The following is a 26,178-nucleotide window of genomic DNA, read 5'->3' on the forward strand; positions in this document are numbered from 1 at the left end:
GATCCCACTCAGTATCGACCGAGGTTTGTGGCCGGACAGGAATCAAAAAGATAAAATGTTGTACTTTCTCTCTAAATTATCTCTTGCTACATACTTCGGTCAGGATGGAATCGAGATTGTGGCCTTGGAACACTTTTAGCAATAGCTTGTGACACATTTAGTTATAATGAGCTTGTCTTAGACCTTTTTACGCAAGTCTATCTTAGCCTCCCACAACAAAAACAGAAACTCTAAAGCAGCTTCTTGTTACTGCTGAAGGTATTCCTCCATTTACACATACATGAACCCTCAACAATTTGGCTCTAGGAAGCACTATAGCTAAAGGGGGGGGGGCGTCTTTCGAACTTCCCATCAAAAAGTATACAGCCCAAAAGTAAGCCCATTAGGATACTGCTTGAACTCCCCTAAGCCCGTTATATAGGGACATTATGCTTGGGCCAGAAAAGCCCAAGCCCATCTAGTGGGCCAGCTGTAAAAAATGTGGAACTAATGTTGGTAGGGCCAAAATGGGTGCATGTATGACAAGTAGGTATGGGTGAGAAATTGTTTAGAACCAAAACAAAAGAAGGGTGGGGTCAAGACTCAAGGGAGGGGAGGAGAAATGCAATGATGATGGGAGATGGGTGTTGTTTAGAAAGAGTACAAAAATGAGGGTGTGATGTGTGCATTTTTCTCGTTTTAGGTCTTCATTTTTCTCTCTCTCTAACTATCCGTTAGATCTCCCATCACCCAATCACATTCAAACAAAAAACGGAAACCGAAACCAAACAAAAAACGGTTTCTATTTCTCTTCTTCTTCACTCAATATTCAAAATCAGTCTTGAGATGTTATTGAAATGATTAGTCAAATAAGATGCCCCACGTCAGTCCTGAGAGACGGGTGTGGTGTTCCTCTTAAGAGGTTGAATATTTTTTCTTTGAGATTTTTTGAAACTATGAGGTTCATGAGGTGTCAAAGGGGACAGTATCACGAGAAGCTTATAAGACTGATCGGCATCATACCATAACAGGTTATCGGCGCGATTCTCTCTACTTTGATGTGGTCGTGAGAGGTATGTTGTTAACAACCCCACATTAGCGGTCAGTCGGAGTGTTGTGTTCCTAGTGAGAAGTTAAACAACACCCTTCTTAGTGAGCTCGTTTAAGACCGTGGATTTCAAGTGTGTCGAAACAGACAGTATCATTAGTAGTCTAGAGGGTTGCTCCACATCACACCATAACAGAAGTCTATGAACCCACAATCTTTAGATGTTGGGTGAAAACACCATACATCTTTGAATTTGGGGTGTCGGTAAGATATTAATAAATTTCATTAATGAACCCAAGTTTACAAATTGTATAAAATTACTACATTGGTATTGATGTTGGAGTTGACAATTTGATATTTATAGATAGAAAAAAATATGGCTTGTTGTCTATGAAAACCTTAGGTCTAATAAAACGTCCAATCAATAGGTAATGGTGTTGGAAAACTCTAAGTGACATGAAAATGTTGTGTATCTAACCGGAATGATGTGGTGACATGTATAAGAGTATAAAACTGGCATCATATCGCCAATCTTTTTTTTTTTTTTTTTTTGAAATCATATCGCCAATCTTGTATGCTCAAATTTCAACAAAAAAAAAAAATCTTGTATGCTCAAACAATATTTTTGGACTATACAACACTATTGAATGTTGTCTACATAATAAATCGTATTCAATTTCTCTGATTCAACAATTTAAAATGAGTATCTATTTTTATAGGTTTTAAACACATCATGGTACTATCCATTATCACCCTAGTAGAAAGATCATAACCGGTCACTAAATTGAAGTCGATTTTATTTTATTTAAATGTATAACTGTTGTAAATAGGTTATACTTATAATTGTTCTAATCCAAGCCATAAATAATCACATCTTCACATATATCTCATGTAAACAAACCCCAAGAGTACCCCGTGTGTCACTCACAGATGTCTATAGAGAGAGAGAGAGAGAGAGATTTGAGAGAGAGAGAGATTTGAGAGAGAGGGTCATGGATTCCTTGAGAAATGACATATGGATATTCTAGTTGCCCCCCAAACAACAAAAGCTACAAATCTCTGTGAGTTTCTCACGTAAATCACGCTTCCATGTTCTTACCTACTTTGTTTGAAAATGGTATCTACAATTCATGCTTCCTTCTCCATTCATTCATCTACAAATCTCTTTCTAAGTCTTTTTCTCTGTGCATTGGGTATATATGAATTGTATTGCACTTGTTTCAATTTCTTTTCTTTTCATGTTCTTAATGATGGTAGGAGACAGTGGTAATAATCATATACACAGAATTAAAACCCCAAAAGTCTAAAGCAATAAAGATAAAATTGTGACAACCCAAATTTAAACAGTTTTCGATATTGCCCTCACTTTTACTATATAAGACTCACTTATATTCTTACGAATTATCCACAAGAGTTGTGGCCACTTAAAAGGCCATGATACTTGAAATCGGAACTTAGACCAATAGTCCAGACTCTCATTGCTCTCACAAACGATGTTAAAAGACGAAATTGGTAATGAAATTTAAATGAAAAATACATCTGAACCCGAGATCTAATAAAACACGCGACGTGGCTATACGACACATTCCATTCGTTGGAATTAAAAATAGTACTTAAAATATTTTGACACATCCAAGATTTGGATATAAATATGAAAAGAGTTTGAATTAGATATAAGAGAATATAAATTTGATGAGCTTGGATTTATGATCTTCATTCTTATATGTTAAGGAAAGAAAAGAATGAAGATTGATGAGAGAGAGAGAGAGAGAGAGAGAGAGAAAAGACAAAGAAGCTCGTAAGTAGTATAAGAAGCATCTTACATAAATGGTATAGAGAGAGAAGATTTAAACATTAAATAAAAGTACAATTGCATTCCCTCTTCAATGTCTTCTCAAAATCTCCAACAGTATAGAGAGAGAGAGAGAGAGTGGGGGGAGGGGATTGAAACCCAATGTGGGTACACAAAGTATAAGCTTTTTGCAGTGATATGGGAGAGATAAAGGTCTAGACTCCTCTAGCTGTAAAGGATCATACAAGCAGTCAATGTAGAGATCTAGAGAGAGAGAGAGATAGAGTACTATGTTATGAACAGTCTTGCTGCCTGCACAAAAGGAAAAAAGTAAAGCATAGAGAGAGAAAATAAGGAATAAGTTGCACCAATTTCTCCAAACCAAAACTCATGTTAGACTCAGTTCTTTAAGAAAAAGGAAGAACCTGGTTTGCTAATATTATCACATCATATGATAAATCAACTTAATGAAATGAAATATACACATATATCTATTTAGTACTAGCTAGCTAGCTCAAAGTAAGATATGAAGGAAAATGTATATTCTTCTTCTTATTTGAATGAAATCCACTTTTAGAAATATAAAAAGTAAACAAGGGTACATAATAAAGTAGACAAAAACTTACCCTAGTTTCACCATGATAGGACATTGCTTATCACCACCATGGAAATGGGTACTACTTTCTCCAAAACCACAAACCAACTCCCTAAATAATACTATATATTTTTCTCGAATATATATTTTTCTTTGAGCTAGATACAGTAAGATTTGAACTCTGGTCTATCGAGAAATAAATCTGGTAAAACTCAATTGAAATAGACTTCACTAAATGTTTTTTTTGTAGAAAAATGATTGTCCCACCACAATCTTGATTGGTCTTAATAATGGTAATAATAATCAGATTCGGGATATAATTGACTAAAGATTTTGGATGAGATTGGACTTGATTCTTTCCAATATATTGTATATACTATTTCCTACCTTATGTATTTTCTTTCCTCTCTTATGTATTTTCTTTCCTCTCTTGTGTATAGCTATCTATGTCAATTACATATTTATGTAAACTATTAACAATATAAATATACAAGGGAGGTTACTGGTTTTCCTCACACAAAACCTATTCATATTCTTTTATGGTATCCAGAGCCATTCTCTAACGAGTTCGATCCTTGTTATTTTTTCCAGTTGTCTCCAACCGAGATCATTATTCTATTGTCCGGTTCATCTTTACCGAGGTCTTCTTCTTTTCAAGAGCTATTTTTTTTCCGATTTCATATCGAGGTTAAAATCTTCAAAAGGTTTTACTATTAAGTTCGTTTGCTATGGAATCTTCACCCGGTTCTTCTATTTCAAGTGCTATTTTATCTCCCTCGGCACCAACTATGATATCTTATCCGCATCTTAGCTCTATGATCAACTTAAAACTTGATTCAGAAAATTTTTTGCTATGGCGTCCTCAGATTTTATCTGTATTGGAAAGTCAACGTCTGGTTCATCATCTTGATAATACGGTCCCTCCACCGGAACCCACACTTGCTTCCCCTACAGGTTCGTTAACTGTTAATCCTCTCTATGAATCTTGGTTAACTACAGATCGCCTTGTTTTTTCGATCATCTATAGTTCTCTCTCCAAAGAGGCAATGACTGATATTATAGGCTTAACCCGAGCGGCTGATGTTTGGGCTCAGCTCAATCAAACTTATGCTAGTCCATGCATCACTCGCTCTCTTCAACTCAAGGAACAAATTCAATGTATTAAACGAGGTAATGCATCTATAGCGGATTATGCTCGTAATTACAGGGTTTTATGTGAAACATTAGCCACCACTGGTCATCATATTTCTGAAGCTGAGAAAGTATACTGGTTCTTGAAAGGTCTCGGCCCGGATTATGAAACTTTAGCCGGATCCATTCTCTCTAAACCACCTCTTCCAACTTTTAAAGATATTTTACCTATGCTTCAGGCTCAAGAAGGTGTTATAAAATCCTTTCGGGTTGTTCCTCCTATTACCGAAGGTGCTTATGTCTCTACCCACAATTCAAGTCATCGCCAATATCGGTCTCCACAACGTTCCTCTCGTTATGATCGGTCTTCTCGGTCTCCCCCTCGCCATGATAGACGAGCCTCTCGGTCCACACCGACGTTTGTCTGTCAGTGGTGTAAGAAGCCTGGGCATTCTGCTGATCGTTATTTTTTGCTTACTGGTCGACCACCGCGACGTCAAAGAGACTCTCCTCGTGATCAATATTCACCACGACAACCGTACCGAGAACCCTCTCCTCGTCGGACCCGTGACTCATCTCGTCGTCGTCCTCATGATCGATCTTTATCACCTCGCCGAGAAGCTCACGTTGCCGATGCTGCATCTATTGAAGCTGCCGCTGATGCTCTTCAGTCTCTCGTCATCACCAATCCGTCAGATCCGTCTTGGTATGCCGATAGTGGTGCCTCAAGTCATATGACGTCAGGTTCCGGTAACTTTTCTCACTTAACTCCATATTCTGGTTCAAATAAAGTCTACATCGGTGATGGTTCGCCTCTCACCATTCGACATAAAGGTTCCCTTTCTCTTCCCACTCCTCATGGTGTCCTCACCTTACCTGACTCACTTCATGTTCCTTCTCTTACTAAGAATTTATTATCTATAGGAAAACTTGTGGATGATCTTCATTGTTTTGTTCTATTTTCACAACATGGTTTTGTTATCTTTCAGGAGAAAGGAAGGATTCTGGTGTATAGCTATTCATATTCTTTCCTCTCTTATGTATTTTCTTTCCTCTCTTGTGTATAGCTATCTATGTCAATTACATATTTATGTAAACTATTAACAATATAAATATACAAGGGAGGTTAATGGTTTTCCTCACACAAAACCTATTCATATTCTTTTAGGTCTATGAATGTTTTTTTTTTTTTTGATGAGAGTGATTGGTCTATGAATGTTGGGCAGGATTTAAAGAAAACTCTTTTTCTTTCTCAAAATCTTGTCAAATAACGTATCCGGCCACGATTCAACTGGAATAGTCTTCAAGAAAAGTATCACCTCTATTTTTTGAAATAGCCTAAAATACAAACTTTGGTTTCTTGACTGGTGACAATACATGTGGCAACACAACCAAAGTGAGCTTCCCCTTTAAAAAAAAAATATGACTTGTTTGGCATTGCATTCATGAAAACCCCAGCAGAACAGTAGATGAGGGAGAGAGCAAAGCCTGTCTGCTTGGGATTCGATGGGCTCAAGTTCATGGTTTTAAGAAGGTACAATTTGAAGGTGACTCTACGAATGTCACAAATTTCTTGAATGGCAGGAAGAACACTACCCACTGGACTTCAAAGCACATTTTGAAAGAAGCTAGGAGCATAGTTTCTTATTTTGATAGTTATACTTTTTTGTATGTGAATAGAAAGTTTAATAGCATGGCTCATAAGCTTGCTACAAACTCTAGGAAAAACAACTCTTGTGTTTCGGTTTGTTTTCCTAACTGCTCCTTATCACATTGTAACATCTCTCTATGTGGTTTAACTCTTAATATGTTATCTTTGTCAAAAAAAAAAAAAAATTCATGAAAACCTAGCTATAAGATTTTCTCTCTCCTTGGAAAATGAAGGAGAAGTTTCCTTCAACTCATTTTTGAACCACTACCACAGACATGCAAAAATAATACATTCAACTACACCTATTGAAACCTAGAGAGAGAGAGAGAGAGATGTGGCCATAAGGGTGTATAGGTTTTCTCTGTCTTAGTTAGGGGCTTAGGGCTAAGGGGACATCTTTATTATAAGCTTCACTTTTGTTATGTTTTTATTTTTTCAGAGATAGCTGAAAATTTCAGAATTCTCTAATCAGAGATGATAGTGAGAGTTCTAAAAGATGACTGACTAAACATAAAACAAATCAAATATGTTTCTAAGTCCTACAACAATCCTATTCCATATACTATTACATATACTATTATATATCCCAAATATGTATATTGGGAGAGTAAACAATATCATTATTAATGCATTTTATGTTTAAACTCATAAATTTCTATCTTTACAAAACAAAAAATGCTAGGAAATAAGAAAAACAACATCGACTTTAAGCAGAAATTGTATGTAGTTTGTTGTGATTTGGGCTTCAGCTAGTCAAAATCATCCGAAGGGCGAATCATAGCATAAATCACGACAAGCCACATATTATTTCTGCCCAAAATGTGTATGTTTTTCCTTGTTCCTAGCATTACTTAGTACTAAATTTCTTACACAAATACCAACTTTTTCCATAATTTGTGTTACGAAAATGCTACAATCAGAAAGGTTTTGACAAAAGAAGTTACCCAGCTGATGTGGCGGTTGTTGTTTTAGCATTTCCGTTTGTGTTAATCACATATCAAAGATTCATGGTAGGAGAGAGAGAGAGAGGGAGAGAGAGGGGGAGAGAGAGAGAGATTGCATAGATGTTGTTTAACTAAGAACATTGAAGAAATACTTAACTTTTTCTTAAATTATTCTTACCATAAGAGTAGTAATAGAATCTACAATTTTAGTCCTTCATCTTTTCCATTCTAAGACACATAAAAACCTAAAAAAAAACATGCATGACTAATCATCCTTCATCAAATTAAACCCTTCATCATCTTTGTCATGTTTAAAGCTTCACCCCAATACCTAAAACTATCTTCTCCTCCCACCCCACCCATAAAAAGAAAAAAAGAAAACCCTAAATGAAGAAAAAAAGTTAAGATAGACAAAAGAGAAGATAAACAGGATAATATAGGATGGATTTTCTTTTGTTTCTTACCCTTTTTCTCTTTCTCTTACCTACCTTTTTCTCTCTCTATCTCTTACCTTGTTTTCTATCACTTTTACTCTTGTAAGCCATTATAGTGTTGATGATTCAAACCAGTAGTAGTCCAACCTTGAAATCCATCCCACCCACTTGGATTTTCATTCCCTTGCCTGTTAATGTTGTTGTTGTTGGTGGTGGGATTGATGTTGATGTTGGAATTTGGGATGTAATTGGTAGTAGGAGTATTCTCAAAGAACCATTCTGTTCTAGGGTTTCCACCACCATGAGAAGCAGACCCACTTTTTCTTTGATTATTATTATTACCAAGGGCTAAACCATCTGGTTTTGAGATATCAAGATTCTGAAACAAAATTGGTTGTGTTTTTTCTGTCTGGATTTCATGCAAATCATCATTACTTATTATCTCCTTGTGATTATTGTCACCAAAAAGCATACCCATACCCAATCTTTGTTGTTGTAATTTCCAATGTAAATCTTGGTTTATACAACTCAAAGATTCAATTGAAGAAGCTAGATTACTATGAACATTAATTGATGAACTACCCATTTCTTGAATCCCTCCTCCATTAGTACAATTACTAGTAGTAGTAGTAGTAGTAAGATCTGATATTGATGAAGAACCACCATGAAAGTTAAAACCCATAAAAGAAGGATTATTTATAGTAGTTGAAGTAGAACTAGTGTTAGGGTTTTGATCTCCATAAGGAAGAAACTGATTATAAACCCCATTAGTACTAATTAGTCTTGATGAAAAAGGTAGTCCACCACCACCACCAAGTTGAAACTCCATAGAAGGAGATGAAATACCAGGAAAAAACTTCAACCCACTAATATTTTCTGATGAAGAAGGAGATATAGAGTAATCTATTGATGATGAATCATTTCTAGAACTTGATTTTGTGCTAATTCTCTTGTTCTTACGACAACCACCACCGATTGGAACGTTCCGCAAAGCACCGCCTTTAGTCCAATACCTTCTACATGTCTTACAAAAATGTCTTGGTTGTGAAAGATTGTAATTGTTGTAGTAACAGAACTTAGTGTTTGAAGAATCACATCTAGGGCATTTTAGTGCTTGTTCTGGTGGGTTTAGTTTCACTGATGTTGTTGTTGTTGATGATGATCCAACTTTTTTGTTTGATCCAGAGGTTGGGTTAGTTTCTTGAGACATGGGTTTTGATGGAATAATACTATTAGAAGGCATCATCTTTAGATATGATCACTACTACTAGGAATAACTTAATTTTAGAGACAGGGGGAGAGAGAGAGAGAAGGTAGTATGTGGTTTTTTTTTTTTTGGTTTAGATTTTTTTGTTGAATAAAAAGCAAAGGGTTTTCATTCATGAGACTTATGAGGTTGAGATATTGATGGGTGACTTGTGATTTTCATCAAAGAAGGAGGAGAGAACACATGAAAAATAGAGAAGATGAATAGTGTAGGAAATAGAGAGAGAGAGAGAGAGAGAGAGAGAGAGAGAGAGAGAGAGAGAGAGAGAGAGAGAGAGAGAGAGAGAGAGAGAGAGAGAGAGGGGCTGGATGGAGAACAAACCTCACCACAAAAAGGTCTAGTATATTTATCTATAGAGTGAGAGAGACAGTGAAAGAGAGTAAATGAAGTGATCCTAATCTTGCAGGGAGAAGCTATATTAGGACAAAACAAATGGGGATGGATGATGGATGTATGATGGTTTGGTAATGAGTTTTAACTTTTACTATTCCTAATTAACTCACAATTCTACTTGTCATGTGAGAAGGGTCCTTTCTCAAGACCAACAAAGATAGACGTAATACAAATAGAAACTTGATTAATTATTGTGCGCTCAATTTAATAATAGTTAGATTTTTTCGGTTGGAGTTATAACGGCGAGCTTAAACATAATAAGTATCGCGATCATTTGAGTGGGTATATAACCTTCATAAAAACAAAGTCCCCCTATCTATTAGAGTTAGATATAGGTAGTAAAGTGGGAATAATATCATTGAATAAGGGGAAATGGGTCAAAACATGTCTCATGAATGGTTGCTATTTCGTCTCATATATGTCACAGTTTTATTATTCTTATTTCTTCGGTAGTATTAACCAAAATATATAGAAAGAAAAATATTACCTAGAATGTGATTTTCAAGAACTAAGCTGATCTTCAATGAAAAATTATCTATTTATTGTGAAGAACAATTTCACATGATTTTAAGAACAATGGTAAGTTGACCTGCCTACTTGACGGGAAATGATAGACTGCCCAGCAAAATGCTCAAAGTTTCTCATTTAGAAACAAAAACGGTCCTTGATTTCAAAAAAAAAAAAAAAAAAAAAAAAAGAGGTCCCCACTGTAGTCAAACTTTGAAAAAATCTTGTCTTTTAGTGAATTTCACGTCAGCTGGACATCCTTTTGGACACCAAGCTGGGCACTCTAGCATCTCCCCCTACTTGACTCTCTATTTTCTTTGTTTCGTTAACAGGACAAGAGGGGAGAGATAGATTTCAAGGTAATATGGTCATTTTCTGCCTTTTTTCGTCTTATAGACAGAAAATCTATATTTAAATGCTAGAAAACAAAAAAGACAGACTTTTGGCACAAATTCTTTGTAGATTGTAGTGATTCGTACTTTCGATGATTCTGATCTACTAAACAACAAATTAAAGCAAGCCACTTAAGATTTCTGTCCAAAATCTGTGTAGTTTTTCTTGTTTTTATTACTCTTGTTATAATTTTAAAACTTATGATTCCATAACAAGTCACTAGTTATAGCTAAATCTTGATTCTATCTCACTAGTAAGGCCAACAAGTAGGACCATTTGGTAAGGAAAGTACTACACTACACTTTGAATAACATAAAACAGTAGTAGCAACATAGACACTAGTAGAGTTAGGAGTAGGAGTTCTGAGTGGGGAGGAGGCAACAGCTGCAGTCATGGGTTCTGCTGCCAACACTCTCACAACCAACCCTTGTCCATTCTTTCCCATGTTAAGTCCCTTTTGACAGACTTTCTCTCACTAACAACAACCCCCAACATAATCTGACAGGTTTTTCTACCATCATCCATCTATACTTCTTCTTCTTCTAATGTTTACTTACAAGTACAAAAGTATTAATGTAGTGATATGCATGCAACCATAATTAAAATGATCTACTAAACCCTAATTTCAAACCCCACCACCCCCCCTAGCTAGTTCTGAAAAAACTCTTCATAACATAAAACAAAATAGAGGTACCAATAATACTATATAACGTCACTATAGTGTGATAAATGCAGCATTTCATGCTAGCTATGGGTGATTGCCCATATTGTCTGAAATGAACCCTTACTAATTTTTTTGACACCTAGCATAGAAGGATTAAGTAGCTAGATTCAAAGAAATATGTTTTTGGTAGCTGCTAAATGCATTGGGAAAAATGTCATTAGTATGCGTGTCTATTAGCAAGCGGCCCAAATAAGTGAAATTTTGTAGACGCTTCGGTTTGAAACCAAGAATCCGTTCACTCAACGGCTTTCAAAGACCACCCCGCCCCTTTCATTCAACTAAGAAGTCCATCTCTTCTTCTCTCTCATGTGCTCGTCTTCTCTATCTGATTCTATTCCTCTTCTCTCTCTACTGGCAGGGTGATCTTGAGCTTCTCTCTGCTATTCTCTTCATGCGTAAGTACCCAAAACCATTTGATGAGTAGGAAAATTAAAAAAAAGCACTGCCCGTTGAGATTTAATTTTCGTTAGATATGGTGTTTCAACAAGTTTTTAAGAGATTTAAACTTTATACATACACATTACGTAAGACTTATTATATGATCTGAATAATATCAAGCGAAGTTTGATTGGTTTTGGACGAGTGAAACCTAAACACTAAAATCTCGACTGGACTAGCACATGGACCGGACAATCTGAGGCTTTTCTTCACAAGCTTTGTTTTTTTTTGGTACAACACTATACATAAAGCATTCAGAAGATGGTTGCCTATAGGGTGCCCAGTGCCCTAGTTTTACCTGGCCGGATTGAAGGGCTCGTCCGGCCATTTCACAGATCATCTCTGTACATATAACTGTCATCTCTGTACATATAACTGTCTCCGACCCTGGTCCAATCTTCATTGCCACTTTCTCCATATACTGTGTTCAACTGCAACCATTAAAAACTCGAGAGGATACAGTCCTGAAAGATGAAGGGAATGGGCAGTTTGCCCACAGTTTCGACCCATTCAATATGCAAAAGTGCTGTATAGAAGGACCTAAAACAGTATTCTCACAAGAGGATTCAACCCTAGGACGAACAACCACCAGGTTGCCCTCCCCTATAAGAGTTGTGTTGTTAAAACAGATTTTTCCTTCAGAACCTTGATCTGTGAGAGATATAGAAAACCAGCAGAGACAAAGTACCCATTTCTAATTTCGATGGATTGAATGAATAGGCAAGAAAAATATCAAAAAGCAATTCCCCAGTTTTAACCATTACTAGCATATAATGCCAAGTAAAATTCTGTACAATAAAATAAAAACATAAGTATCATATCTACCATTTTGAGTTTGTCCCCACTCACCCCCCCTTTTCCCCTCCTCCTTGACCTGCCTCTGTTTCTCTCAATTTCACATATCACATTTTCTTCTCCTTTTAACACAATATTATCTACAAGAGGCTCTGCCGACTTCCCTTTCCTCCTTCCGTATTCCCCAACAAACTCCCTGGATATTTCATCAACCAAACCCGAAACCTTCGTTAGCTTCATGAATGGCAAGAAGCAACCTTTCCTCCAGATGCTGTTTCGATGGGTACTCTGGTAAATCTAATTGGTTGAAACTGCATTGAAAATATACAGAGAGGAGTTGTTAATTAGTCGCATCTAACGTACTCATATCACCACCATTATTCGTAACCAGAGATGTTGGAATTAAAAAAAAAAAGAGTGAGGCGTAGGAGAGAGGGAAACTAGTAAACCCTGTGAAGAAAGAGATGTTTTTGATAATAAGTCGGATCGCTAAATAAATTAAGAAAACATCGATTTGAGACAGAAGTCCATACCAAGTATGAGCTGATGGCAAGTGATCAGGGCTGCCATATGCCTTGTGGATTTGAAACCTCTGGGAACCTGAAATTCCCTGAAGTGCACTAAAACCTTCCAAAGGAACCTGCAACAATTGATGTTAAGATTAGTCAAGACGTTAACTGAAAAGAAAGACTTTGACGAAAAAGAATGGCTAAACCCACAAATGACAACACTAAACCAGTGAAGAATTCATGTTCGTAGCATGGGTAGCGACAAGATATATAAAAATACAGGAAGGCTTGAATGGCAAATGACCCGACAAATATAAGTTCACGACGGAACCTTCGATACTTCTTGAAAAGGTCAAGCTTTTACCTTTGAGGTTCCAGTCACAAACTGCAATAGACGAGCTTTATCTTCCTTGCTAAAACTTTGGGCAACTTCCCAGAACCATTGGATTACAGGAGAAGCGGTACTGTAACCAGAGTACTCCGTATTCGCCCTCATGTCATCCACTACAAAAAAAAAATAGCATGAGCAAGTCCTGGGACAAAGTCTCAAGGGTTCTTGAGAGAAAGAAAGGAAACCTAGTTCGTAAGTACAAGATAATTAAACAAACACAAAAAGAAACTTACAGTCAATATCGGGAAGCCCACTTATCAATAACTCCAATTCCTTATCATTGAAAATTGATATAAGATCACGATGAATCAATTCATTAAAACCTTCCAAAAATGCATTTATTTGTGGACGAATAGCAGTTGTTAGTCGATGCTCAGCAACAAGATTAACATATTCATGCTTATTCTCCTCCGTAACTCGGATATTTCGACCACCAGGAATCAGCTCATAGTCAGTCACCTGCATTAACATTACCAGAATATAGATTTTGACAACAGAAAATAAAGCATAAAACTATGAAAGGAAATCCGTGATTGAAGTTCACCTCTGCCCTCTCATACAATATCAGCTTCTCCTCATCAGCATCCATGCTGAAAGTCAGGTCTAGTATGTCGCTGATGTCATTCTACAGAAGTGAGAAAACAGTTGGTTAGAAAGACAAAAGTAGGAATAAGTTTTGTTCTGTAAGGTTGAAGTAATAGAAGGCAGAAGTGCAACACACCTCGAGCATCCATTTTAAATTCTTGAAGTAATCAGGATCTATAGCCTCAATATCATGATAAGTTACTTTGACTCCTAAGATGTGCTTATAGAACGACCGAGTGAAGTGAACATCTAGAAGCTGCCCGTCAAAAAGCGCTTTCCCAACCTGAAAAGAAATAACAAGAAAATAATATTACAAGCACGTCACCTGGTGCAACTATCAATCAAAGAGAAAGTGCACTGATGTACAATAAGAACAAGAAAAAAAAAACGTACCACTCGTCCAACAAATTTGAAGTACGATAGATGTTCTGTCTGGTAAACAGAGTTGGGATTTGGCTGAAATGTTGATTCATTACCAACAGTTGTAAAAAGTAATGCCCCCTTGTCGAAAATAACCCTTGACAATAACTGATACCACTCCCTTGTAAGCCCACCTGCATCAATTCCTTCCTCTCCTTGGAAAAGCACGGTTAACCTTCCTTTCAAATCTCGAGTCGAACGCATTCGCAGTTGGTTATACGAATCTTCAAGAATGTAAGCTCTTCTGACCGAAACTCTGAGTGGACTATGATGATGATCATGTTGGTGCTTTATTTTCGATCGGAAATGAGAGCGCTTGTTATCGAAGTCAATAAACCGAGGCACCTTCAGCATAAGAGAGAATGACTTCTCAAGGAGCCCAGGGTTTTGCCGGATGAAGGCATTCAATAGTTTTCTATGCCTTTCTGAGAATTTCACAAACACAACATTCTTTTCATCAGATTTTGCAGTGGAAACTGACGTCCGCTGTTGACCAGTAGAGGTGGTAGCTTCTTCAGCCTCAGAGGTGGCAACAGATAAATCCTGACTTGCACATGACTGTGAAGGATCCAACTTCTCACATGTTACAAAAAAGGACTCGATGTAAGGCAAGATGTTCTGGGTGCCAGTAGGAAGCGGAGGCATTGCAGCGGTAGTTGCAGGAGTTGACGCTCTTAATGAAGAGGATGGATCACCAGGAGAATCTGAGTAGCCCTCTATTTTGGTTATGCAAGAACTCAGCTCCAGCCACAGGGGCTCCAAAACTGCATTTATTTCTCGCACTTGAGAAAGGGTGTCTTTATGATCCTTACCTTGAAGGTCCTTCTCCTTCTCTTGCAGAGACATAACAAGAGAACTTAATGCCTGCAAGACCCTCAGGATAGCAGTCCCATCGGTGGAAGTAGTATTAAGTAGTGCTTTTTCCGCCTTTTCAAATAAGCGCAATTCATTTATGGCAGATGAGGACAAGGACTGTACAGAAGTTGCTAATTCGGTTATAAATAAGTGACAATGAATTGGAGCAATAGCCACCAATTTCTTCAAAACCTCACCCACAAGAACATACGCACTCTCTGACAAACTGCACAATCAAAATAAATGTGTTCATAATTATAACAAAAGAATACAGTCACGGCATATGAATCAACAAGGCATATTGAAACAGCCCATAGGAAAAAAGCAAAGACAACAGAAGTAGGACCATATCATACCCTTCCCGCGCAAGCAAAGAGCATAAAAGCCTCAGTTCGGCTTGTGGTAGGCTTTGCATAACAATATTGATGTCACTATCTTTATTTGTACCAGAAGTTGAAGGTTCTGAGGGTTCACTTTTACCCAACTTAGCATCCTCAGAAGAACCTGCAGCCTCAGAACTTATTCCAGCATCAACTGCTGTGTTCTGAGGCTCTAATGGTTGCTCAGTAGGAGGCACTTCAGTTGCAGTGGATGCTTTGGTGTTGCTTTCAGCGTTATCAATAACAACTTCTAACAAATTTAGCAACTGAACAGAAAAGGGCAATGAAGATAAAGTTAACAGTAATACTTCACAGAAATTCAATAAGTATATCTTGATGAAAAGAAAGACCCATACCTGTTCTAAATGAGCAACACTCCTCAAATAGAGAGGCAAATTTAAGAGAGTCAAAAGCAAGACAATGGAAACATCTCCCTCCTGATGCTGCTCTTTCGTTGTTTTGTCATCTTCAATAACCATCAACGCTTTTCCACGTCCCTGATCTGGAGCCTGCAACTCCCTAACAGTTGAACGAGGAAGCTCCAGCTGAAGCAAAAGTTTTGCTACATTTGGATGATTCCGAGCCAAGTAGGTCAAAGTTTCTAGTACACGTCGCGACACTAGGGGAGGAACTCCTGTTAGGAAACCAATAAGACAACAGCAAACTGGTGTTAGTTCCTCTGCCGAAGGATCCAAAATTAACATCTAAAAGAGGATGTTTTAGCTTCTTTATTTACGTTATGCTAAAAGCTAGTTGCTTACACGTGATAAAAATGATAGCAACCTTGGAGTTTTTTATTAATACATGTCCCTGTGACGTACGGATCTAGTTTTCACTAAGCACTTTGTAAAGCTAAAGAATATCACAAGTTTTTCCTGACAGTCTACATTTTCATTAAAATATAGTATGAAACTCCAAGAAAGTCAAAGCTATACCATCTAAAAACTGAGGGCGCGAATACATAACATGACTCTGGCAAGAATACAGCCTATATGATGGTTCTGCACCATCACTCAAGTGATTGCCAGGCTTCCTTGTATCGAGCATCAGCATGTCCATTAGAAATTGCACTAAACCTGCTCTAGTTTCACGGTGAGCACATAGATTCAAAAGAAGCTTCTGCAGCTGTCCTTTATAAATGGGCTGCAAAAAGTGATATGTCAATACGGTGAAAATTTTAAAGGGAATCTAGTAAAGTCATTCTGTTTTACCAAATACGTACTTGAACAACACGAAGCAAACGTATCAAAGATAACAATGCTTCCTTGTCAACTAAAGGCACTCCGTCAGCTTCAACTAGCTTCCCTCCCACAGATCTACGCGAACCAATGCTCCCACCAGTTCTGTCCAGATTTGACCCAACTAATTCACCCCTCCTAGATGATTCACCTCTTCGGTTTCGAGGATGCATGCCAAAAAGTGCACGGCTATGATAACGATGAGCAAACCTTTCACGTAGCATTGTTGCCTCCGCAACGAGAGCAGGGCTAAGGTTTGCAATAATAGCATCAGAGGACGTCAAGAGGACCTGACAAATCAACAAAAGGTAGAAGTTAAGAAATGTGTTCTTATGTGTGAGTCTTTGTGCCGTGTCTGTCTGTGTGTATGTGTGTGTCCGCATACGCCAACGCGAGTGCAAATTAACCAATGATCCTAATGTTACCTCTTCTCGTAAATCATTCGGGAAAGTGGCAATAATTGAAACAGCATCCATCTCAACTGGTTGTCCTTCCAATTCCTGTGATTGATGCAATCTCTGAGCTTGTTGTTGTGCTAAAACCTCTGCCCTGATATCTGGAGGGAGAGCTGCTAAGAATTCAGGATCGATATCACCGGAAGGTTGAGGTTGATCATCTGGAGGCTGTGCTACTTGACCCTGTTGAGCAGAAAGGACTTCAGCACGCAACTCCTCGGGAAGAGCATCTAAGAAAGCAGGATCAATTGAACCAGCATCAACTGCCCTGTTTGATTGCTGATCAGTAGCTGGAACATCCTGATCTGCTCCCTGGCCACGACTTTCAGAATCTTCAGTTACACTCTGCAGAGCGGCATCTCTGCTGCTACTTGGCAAGGCATTTCCTGATGAAATGTTTGATCTTCTCACTCGTGCTGGCTGCAGATCACCCATTGTAGAACCTTGCCTTTCTCCTCCATCATCATGGCCATCAGCACTTCCTATTTCCACTTCAAGGCTACGGAGACTTTCCCCTATTGTTGCTCCACTACCACTGCTTTCTTGGCTCACTGCCTCAACATCCCTCACAACAGCTTCATTGTGTTCATATTGCATATCAACAGCTTGTGTGTGCGTAGATGAAACATCAATCCCATGGAGATCATTCGCTTCTGCTACAAGTTCCCCGCTTCTAGCTCCAACACTCAATTCAGAACCAGGTGCTGGAACAGGAACATTTTCATTGTTTTCAGTAGGTGTTTCAACCCTTACTCCTGCATCAGCTTCTTCCTGGACCCCCTCTTTAACTTGAGTTTCTGTTGTCTTGGGATTTTCAGAAGGGGTATCAGGAACTGGTCTTCTCAACTGGGAAACAAGCAACTCCTCGAGACCTTGGGGAATTACAGGTGCACTTGAACCACCACGCTGCTGGTTATCATCTACCCACATGTTGAAACGATGGCCATGCCTTCCGCTCCTTAATGACCGGAATATAGTATCCAACCGTGATGAAGCATTATCCAAGTTCCTATCTGACAAGGCCACGTCACCTGCATTTTTTAAAAGAGACAAATCAAACAAAACATAAAGAATTTAAGATACCACCAGAAAATAAGATAATTCAGTTGAAACTAACCTGATTGTCTTAGAGACGACGAACGGAGTGCCGAAGAAGGTTCCGTCAAGAGAGGATGTTGAGATGGTGCACCATTGTCACCAGTTCTTCCTAGAAGATTGTAAATGGATGTTGTCCTCCCTTGGCGTCTAGAACCAAACACTTCAACAGGCATCACATGCAGCGCATCGTTCGGAAAGCTATTTTCTCTGCCAAAAACTTCGATATGGTCAAAAACATTTATGCCATTGATACCCTCTTCCAACCGTAGTATGACTCCATCTTCATCGTCCTCATCATCTTCATCCTCTTCCTCTAGTACATCTTCATCAAATTCATCCTCATCTATCTCATGATCATCATGATCTGTATCAGGGTGTGCCATGTGACGAACTTCATCTTCCTCCAGATCATGACGTTCCTCATCATCTTCATCTTCTTCCTCATCATCGTCTTCGTCGACTTCATCTCCATCATCCTCGGACATCTCCTCGTCATCATCTTCATCACCCAGATTGTTTTGCCGGTTGGGTTGGATATCAAAACTAATTTCTACAGTTCCTGTACCATTTTCGAGGCCCCCAGCTTCGGCAGAAGTTTCATGCATGAAGTCACTTTCAGTGACAGGAGCAAAACCTCCTTCATTATCTCGATCATGCTCCATATCGTCTGTAACAGATTCCAAGCTACCAGATGTTTGGATTGTGTTAAAAGACCCAATCTGATCAGACATTATTTCGTTATTATCAGGTCGGAATGTGACTTCCGAAGACTGGAACCTATCACCACCAGTTTCTGTTCTTCCTGGTTGGCTCTGATCAGGAGGCTTTACTGCATTCTCACTCTTTGCTGGACTAGAGTCAGCAGCGTTGATGTGTTCCTTGGTTACCAACTCCAGAGCCTTGACCAGCCCAGTGACAACCTTTGGAGACTCAGCATGATCAAGGTCCAAGACTCGAAGAGTTCGAGTCATTGATCGAACCAGCCCAACTTCTATGAAAGTGGCTGAAGCTTCAGCTGAAACATATGAACCCGTAGGGGAGCGGGCAGCCAAGATATCATTCAGCAAATCAATATATGCATGGATGTAGCAATCAGGTGGCCTAAAACCATCAGATGAATCGACAAACTCATTGAACACAGTATTGATCTCCGTAAAGACCCTTCTCCGACCTTCTGTTGAGCGAATACAAGAGGCGACCAAAAATTGCCCAGCCCTAGTAGCAAGCTTTTGTCTCCAGTCACCATCAACTTTCTTCTCCTTGTAGCTTCCAGAATTTGGAAAAAACTTATGAAGAATGTGGTGGAATATCCCACCCGTACACCTTTCCATACGGCCCCTTTGAGGAGGACCTCTGCAACTACTCACCTCGGAATCTCTACGGAGCAGAACATGTACAGATGAAGAATACGTCAAGAGTATCTCAGTTAACAACTTCAGAACGAACACAGTCTTTGCAAGGGATGCTGAAGCTTCCTGGTTATTAACTTCATGGTGTTCAGGTAATGAATCGACAGCCTTCCCTTTCCCTTTATTTGCAGGGTCATCAATGTCCATCTCCACTAAACTTGAGGCACCAAGCACCGCATCTGTCAAAATGTCTTCTTTTGGAGAAGGTACAAATGTGACTACAGAATCCAATAGAAGTTCAATCACACTTGTAAAACTCTGTGGAGATTTTTTGTGTACTTTGGCATTCTTGGGATTTAAATCTAGTACCTTAAAGTTGCCGCCCCCTGTTGTCATTGAATTAATATCACAAGGAATAGTTTTACCGTCAGCTGTTTGTCGTTTGTCTTTCTCCTTGCACTTTTCTTTCTCGTGATCTTTCAATAAGACAACATATGGCCTTTCACCTACCATCTCAATTTGACACACTGAATGGGCCGCTTGCATAAAGACCGCTGGATCCCTAGATATGACAGAAGCTAAATTTAGCAGAAAATTGCGTGGAGTGAGCCTTCCATTGGAATGCCTATTTGTGGCAGCCACTAAGCTGTGCTTTATTTCAGCTTCCATTGCTTGCTGAAGTGTCTGGGGATCTTCCAGAATATGACGAACAATTGTAGCAGCAATGTTGTCAAAACCTGAAAAGAGGCTACATGTCGGTAAAGAAAGCAGTGAAGGAAGGCCTCCCTCCTCGAGAAAATTCACAGCAACAGAATGCGTTCTGGTTAGTGTAGCACATAGCTGAAGAATAACATGCATAGTTTCAGAAGGAAGTTGGTGCTTAATACATCTGCAAGCAATCTCGATAAGTTTCTTTTGCTCAGGAACACTTATACCAAGTCGACCTATTCCAAGCGTGGACTGCAATTTGTTTGGCTGGTCCTCTTCAGTAACAGGAGACTGATTTGTAATAACATCCTTTTTCAACTGCTCAGGAAGCTCGGTACTTAATTTCGGATCCACCTGCAACAGTCGATCAATTGCAAGAAAAGCTGATGTCACCCATTTTGGGACCTGGGGTTTCTGCCCACCATGTGAACTAGGGTCCCATTGAGAAAGTAAATCTGATGCAATCGTTACCAACCCATTTCTTGAAGCAACTTCTCGTGCAACCGCATCTTCATGAAGAACCAGCGCAAGAACATGAAAAAGTGCGGATAGCACATTATTATCCGAACTACCAGAAACTGGACTACACAGCTTTACATGGTCAATAATAAAAGATATGACTTTAGGCCTGTATTGACCATCATTCTGGGAGCATATCATGACAAGCAGGTCTCGGATTGGAAAAGCTAAAGATTCTTTCAGCTGCAGAAGCCGGGTACAAGTTGATAACAATTCGTCAACAGGAGGAAGCTGAAGTGATTCTTCCTCCTGTTCTGGGATAACTTGATTTTCAACATCTTCCCCACTAGATTTTCCAGAATTTCCAAGAGACATAGCAAGAGCACGAGCAAGTTCGTCATCTTCTTGGACCTCCTCTGGATGTGAGAACAACCACTCCATTGCCATCTCAACGCTATTCGTGCCCACTTGTCTCAAAGCTTCCTCCGCTCTCACCCTAGAAAAGCCCATCTCCTCGATTGTCGATATGGTAGCTTCATTTGGAGGAGGACCACTTGCACGTGCTCCAGTGTTGATACTAACATTTTTAACTTCAACTCCAGAATATATGTGCCGCATGATTGACACAATTGTTGTAATAAACTCATAACTGCAATCAGTAAACTGAGTGTGCATCCAAATAGGAAGCACCACTTTCAGAACCATGGACTGAAGAACCTTCACAAATGCCTCAGCTTCTCTAGGGAAAGAAATGTTTCCATTTGTTAAAGGCTGACCAAGCAAATGTTTAGTAAAGGGAGAGATGATTAAGGCTGATGTTACTAAGTGATCCATAAGTGTTCCATAGCTAGTCAAGGGACCATATATCCAAGAATTGTCTGTTTCCTTTGCACCCTGACTAGAGTTCCCGTCATCTGTTTCCATAGGAGAAGCAGAGGTTTTATTAACCGTAAAAAGTAATTGACTAGTAGCTTCAAAAGTGGTCAATATTGCTTCCACAACTCCATGACCATAAAAACAGTTCACCAAAACAGGGTTGCAAGAATCTGCTCTGTCCAATAAAATACCATCAACGAAGTCAATAACCTTCCCAAGGTATCGACACTTCGTTGAGATGGAAACCTCTGATCTGGAAGGATCAATACGCCCGTCAAAATTCAAGTGGTCCAACACAATGGAGGCAAAAGTAGAAACGACGGATTTTGATGAAGGTGAAACATTAAAAGAATCTTCACGCCGACGAGAAGGCAGCAACGTAACTTTTCCCAGCTCTAGAAACAGATGATTGATGTGAAAAGAAAGTGATCTCATCATGTCGCAGCATGACGAATAATAAGACCTCTGCTTATCAATCTCCACTCTGTTAGACCCGGCAACTTCAGATGACCCAGGCAGATGCAATTGCGGGACAGATCCCAGCCTCGGGTTAGAGAGACTTCCAACACCCAGCCTCTGCTGCCCACCAGTGGCACGACCAAGATCACGATACAGGTTTATAAGGTCGAAAAACTGAGATTCAACACTCCATCCCGATACTCTTCGTCTTAGTAATGGATCAAGAAACTGCCTAAAAGAGTTGAACCTTTGCTCTTCAGTTTCATTTCCATTTGTTTCCAATCTCTGAGAGTCTGTAGTAGAAAGCGAACTACTATCCTCTACCTCAAGTTTGGAATCCTCGAGGAGCGCAATCTGCCACAAAACCTCTCGATGGACACGTCCAATATCTTCCAAGACATCCTTACTTCCATTCCCGAATTCCGTTAGTAATGCACTTACCCATCGGTTGTCTTTGGAAGCAGCAAGAAATAAAAGGAATTCAACAACAAAAAGAGAAGAAAATATCACTTTATCAGGTGTAGACCTCGAATTCAACAAAAAGGAACCTGAAGCTGACTCAAACCCACTTAAGGAATTCTTCAAATGGTCCCTCAAAGAAGAACAAAACGCATGAGCAAGTGGAGCAGAGTGATGTTGAGTAAAACCTTTAAAAACCACTGTGCTATGCAATGCGATAGACATCCCTTCAGATGTTTGAGCAATACTAGGTCGTAACAGAAGCCTCATCAAAGCTTCAATCCCCTTCTTCTCCACAAATAACCTACACGTTTCAGAGTTTTCCATCGTCCTATGAATAAGAACCATCACATGAAAAATGCATAGTTGAGTGAACCGCTCATCACTAATGCCATCAGAGGTGGAATTTGATGCACTGACTAAACAGTCATTCCCTTCATTTTTCTGGTCACCGCAGTCTGTTTCCATTACATTACTGCTATTTCCTTTCTCAAACGGCGCAGAGGACTCGCCGTACCCAAGAGAGCCAATTTTATCAATAATTTCGATTATGATGTCAACACCAGTGGCTCTTAATGTCGTAACATGGCGCAAAAGTTCCTCCACTGCATTTGCCAAAGGGACAACGCCTTCATTCATTGCTAGCACATATTTTTTGGTGGTGAAGATGTCCACAAGAAAACGTAATGCCATAGCTTCTTTAACTGCCTCCAAGCCTTTGGCATTAAGACAGATGGCGCCGATGCCACTAGGAACACAAGTAATAGCTTTTGAAGAAGGAAGTATTCCAGTAACCACTGATGCTATAAATGCTTCAGGAAGACCTAACTCATGCAATGCAGAGAAACAAGTTGGATCCTTGTGAATAAGCTCACTCATGACTGTCACTGCTGAGAAATATATGTCACCTCCAAATCGATCTACATTACGAAATATCAATGACAGCGAACCAGGTAACGAATTGGAGTTTTGGGATCTTGAAGAGTTTGCAGGAGCATATGTAGCAGATCCCAGTGCCTTCAATAGAGCTTTGATAAGACGCTTTTGTGTGTACAAAAGATCATCATCGAACCTTGGTATGCCCTCAACGATCATCAAATTATCACTTGGACCAACCACACCAATGACTCTATTAATTTCTATCTGTAACCTTTGGGCCAAAAGCTCTACTCCGCCCAAATCTTTGAAAAGAGAAACAGCTGCATTACTATAATCCATGAGTTTTTGTAGAGCTTTAACAGCAAGACTGACAATATGCATATGAGTAGAATCAACATCTTGTAGTATGGGTAAGAGCGTCGGAACCATTCCCGAGCCTCTTATAGCACTGCCTGAACTTGAAGAAGATATAACATGGAGCATGTAGAACTGCAGAAGTGCATCAACAAAAGAAAGAGTCGACGGATCAGAGGAAGTGTTCAATGATAAGACCGCCTTCTGAAGAACATTCAAGAGAGCCATGCGGTTTCCCCCTGCAGAAATAATACTTGATCCACTTAGAATACGACCACGTTCATGTGATGATGAATAGGCAGCCAATTGTGCAGCCAATGCGAGCATTGCAAGTGTTTTCACAGTTCCCGGAACAGCTTCTTCTGAACGGACAATATTTATAAGCTCATTTGTGTACTCCGGCTCATTTGCAAAGAAAGAAACAATTTCATCATGAGCATCATTAGATTGAACCAGCACAATAAATGCAAGCAGGGAAATCATGCTATACAACCTGCAGGCACTCAGAGACCTAAAAGATCGGGCATATCTAATTCTGGTCAGCAACGAGAACCTGTGCTCTGGAGGTACATTGTAATGCTCAACACAGTGTTTAAGAAGTGACAAATCATCCTCATTCCTTCTATGCAGATCTGGAATGTGTATAACACACAAATCTGAAGACTTTGCCATGGTACTAGGTTCCCCATTGCTGTGGGAATTATGCCCACGGAATTCAAAATAAAGGGTTGAACCTAACCAATATTGAGATATTGCACTTTGACTCTCCACATCAGATGTAACCAAAGAAGATCCTTCATTTTGTACGCTCTCATTCGCCACGAGAGACGAATACAGACCCAAGCCCTCTTCTTTACTTCCCCATCCCTGGGCCAGAGAAAGGAGATAACTGTTTATTGAGCCGCATCCTATCAACTTGCCACTCACATGTAGCTTGGAGGGATTGATTTTAACCAAAGCAGAAAGAGTTTCTAATGTAGCTATTAAAATCTCAGGGTCCGTTGATGCGAGTAAGAGCTTGAAATTCTGAAACAATGAAGGAAGACAAAAATAAGATCTTAGAAGTATCAAAAAGAGGCAAGACCTTAGACAACAATAACAGTTGGAGCTGACACACTAGAACAAAATGGAGAAATTCAAGCCCACAAAGTAAAGTGAAGTAAAGTATAAGTTAATGATCCAACTATCTCTACAATACCTCTAGCCCAGCAAATGAACTCTTGTTATGACAATTCTCTAGAATCGTCTGCATCACTCTTAAAATTTGAAGCACCGCATGCTTGGGGAAAGCTTCATCACCATCCAAAATACTATCAGATAATAAAAGATCCTTCCTACAAGAGATATACGTCTTGAAGTATGTATCAAAATGCAAAAACAACGGTCTCCAATGGTGGAAATTACCCTGCAGATAATATTAACAATTAAGTAAGAAAAGCATATAAAGCTGTAGAATATAATGTTTAGATTACAAGGGGGGCCAAGTAAACCTTGTTGTACTCCCAACTGAATCCCGAAAGATGTGTAGCTATATCATGTAATGGACTCTTGATCACCTTGTCAATGAACGCTTTAATTGCAGGAGGCTGTTTAACAGATAACAAAACAAATTAGCACTAGTTATAACGACACAGTATTTCTGCCCCTGTTTAAAAGAAGGGATTTCTCCTAAGTCGAAGTACTTCGAACATGATGAAAAGACAAAATAAAACCAAAGAAAGAAATGACTTTTAACATCATGGAGTACATAGCGAACACAAATACATCATATTCTGTAACAACTATCCCGTAAATACTATCGAAAAGCACGAGTAAAACTAAGACTAAGAATCACATATCTTTATCCTACTGCTTCCAATGACAATAAACTATAGCATGGATGACCAAACTGAATATCTAAGCTATAATTGTTTTATACAACAGCGAAACAAATCCCTTATTTACCCCGTCAAGCAATCAACTTTACAACCCTAGAAACTATTTAAACTCTTAAGCTGATTAAGCCCAATTCAAATAACAATTAACTGTAGCACGGATGACCAGACTGATTATCTAAGCTATAATTATTTTATACAACAGAGAAACTAATCCCTAATTTACCCCGTCAAGCAATCAACTTTACAACCCTAGAAACTATTTAAACTCTTACAACTGACTAAACCCAATTTAATAAAACCCTAAAGTGATAATCGCATGCAATAAAGTAGAAATAAATGAGAAACATGAAAAAACTTACAGGCTCAGACTCCAGTTTTAGAGATGGTCCGACGGCTCCTTCGCCAGATAAGAGTTGCCGCAATCGAGCCGGCAAGCTTGATCTTAAGGTCGCCATTATAGTAGATCTTCTCTACTTTCTCAGATGACTGTGACATAAACAAAAACGCAATGATTCAGATTAGGGCAATCAATAGAAAGTTAGAGAGAGAGAAAGAGTTAAAACCTGAGAAGGGTTTTGAAGAATACCGAAGACAATAGCACATCCGATGTTTGTTCTTGATAGAGAAATAGAGAAGAGGCGAAATCCCCCAAGTAGAGAGAGAGAGAGAAGAGAGAAGAATAGAGAGAGACAGAAAACAGAGAAGAGATTAGAGAGATGGAGGGAGATATATATAG

The 26,178-nt window shown here is 39.0% G+C and overlaps 3 protein-coding genes across 4 annotated transcripts; 1 reads left to right on the top strand and 2 right to left on the bottom strand.

The window, feature by feature from the left end:
* Window positions 1–4,460: 4,460 nt before the first annotated feature.
* Window positions 4,461–5,560, top strand: LOC147541332 (uncharacterized). Its single transcript, XM_086632209.1, has 2 exons — window positions 4,461–5,352; window positions 5,535–5,560. Exons 1-2 carry the CDS (start codon window positions 4,461–4,463, stop codon window positions 5,558–5,560), a joined length of 918 nt encoding a protein of 305 aa, XP_086488335.1.
* Window positions 5,561–7,289: 1,729 nt separating this feature from the next.
* LOC147541333 (dof zinc finger protein DOF5.7-like) lies at window positions 7,290–9,251 on the bottom strand. Its single transcript, XM_086638516.1, has one exon. It carries the CDS (start codon window positions 8,818–8,820, stop codon window positions 7,669–7,671), a length of 1,152 nt encoding a protein of 383 aa, XP_086494642.1. The 5' UTR covers window positions 8,821–9,251; the 3' UTR covers window positions 7,290–7,668.
* Window positions 9,252–11,987: 2,736 nt separating this feature from the next.
* Window positions 11,988–26,145, bottom strand: LOC147541334 (E3 ubiquitin-protein ligase UPL1-like). 2 transcript variants are annotated; one of them, XM_086637668.1, is made up of 17 exons: window positions 26,006–26,145; window positions 25,802–25,928; window positions 25,056–25,151; window positions 24,764–24,970; window positions 18,042–24,591; window positions 16,895–17,955; window positions 16,454–16,759; window positions 16,167–16,374; window positions 15,588–15,865; window positions 15,208–15,497; window positions 13,970–15,077; window positions 13,713–13,859; window positions 13,536–13,616; window positions 13,225–13,450; window positions 12,965–13,104; window positions 12,625–12,731; window positions 11,988–12,402 (listed from the first exon to the last, which is right to left on the bottom strand). In XM_086637668.1, exons 2-17 carry the CDS (start codon window positions 25,895–25,897, stop codon window positions 12,300–12,302), a joined length of 11,004 nt encoding a protein of 3,667 aa, XP_086493794.1. In that variant the 5' UTR covers window positions 25,898–25,928; window positions 26,006–26,145; the 3' UTR covers window positions 11,988–12,299. The 2 variants fall into 2 exon arrangements, with proteins under 2 accessions (XP_086493794.1, XP_086493795.1); XM_086637669.1 differs by having other exon boundaries at window positions 26,029–26,144.
* Between the last annotated feature and the right edge of the window lie 33 nt (window positions 26,146–26,178).

This window comes from Eschscholzia californica, unplaced genomic scaffold (assembly GCF_041429995.1).
Source record: "Eschscholzia californica isolate CP2 unplaced genomic scaffold, dmEscCali1.0.p SCAF_4, whole genome shotgun sequence".
NCBI classification, from domain to species: Eukaryota; Viridiplantae; Streptophyta; class Magnoliopsida; order Ranunculales; family Papaveraceae; genus Eschscholzia; species Eschscholzia californica.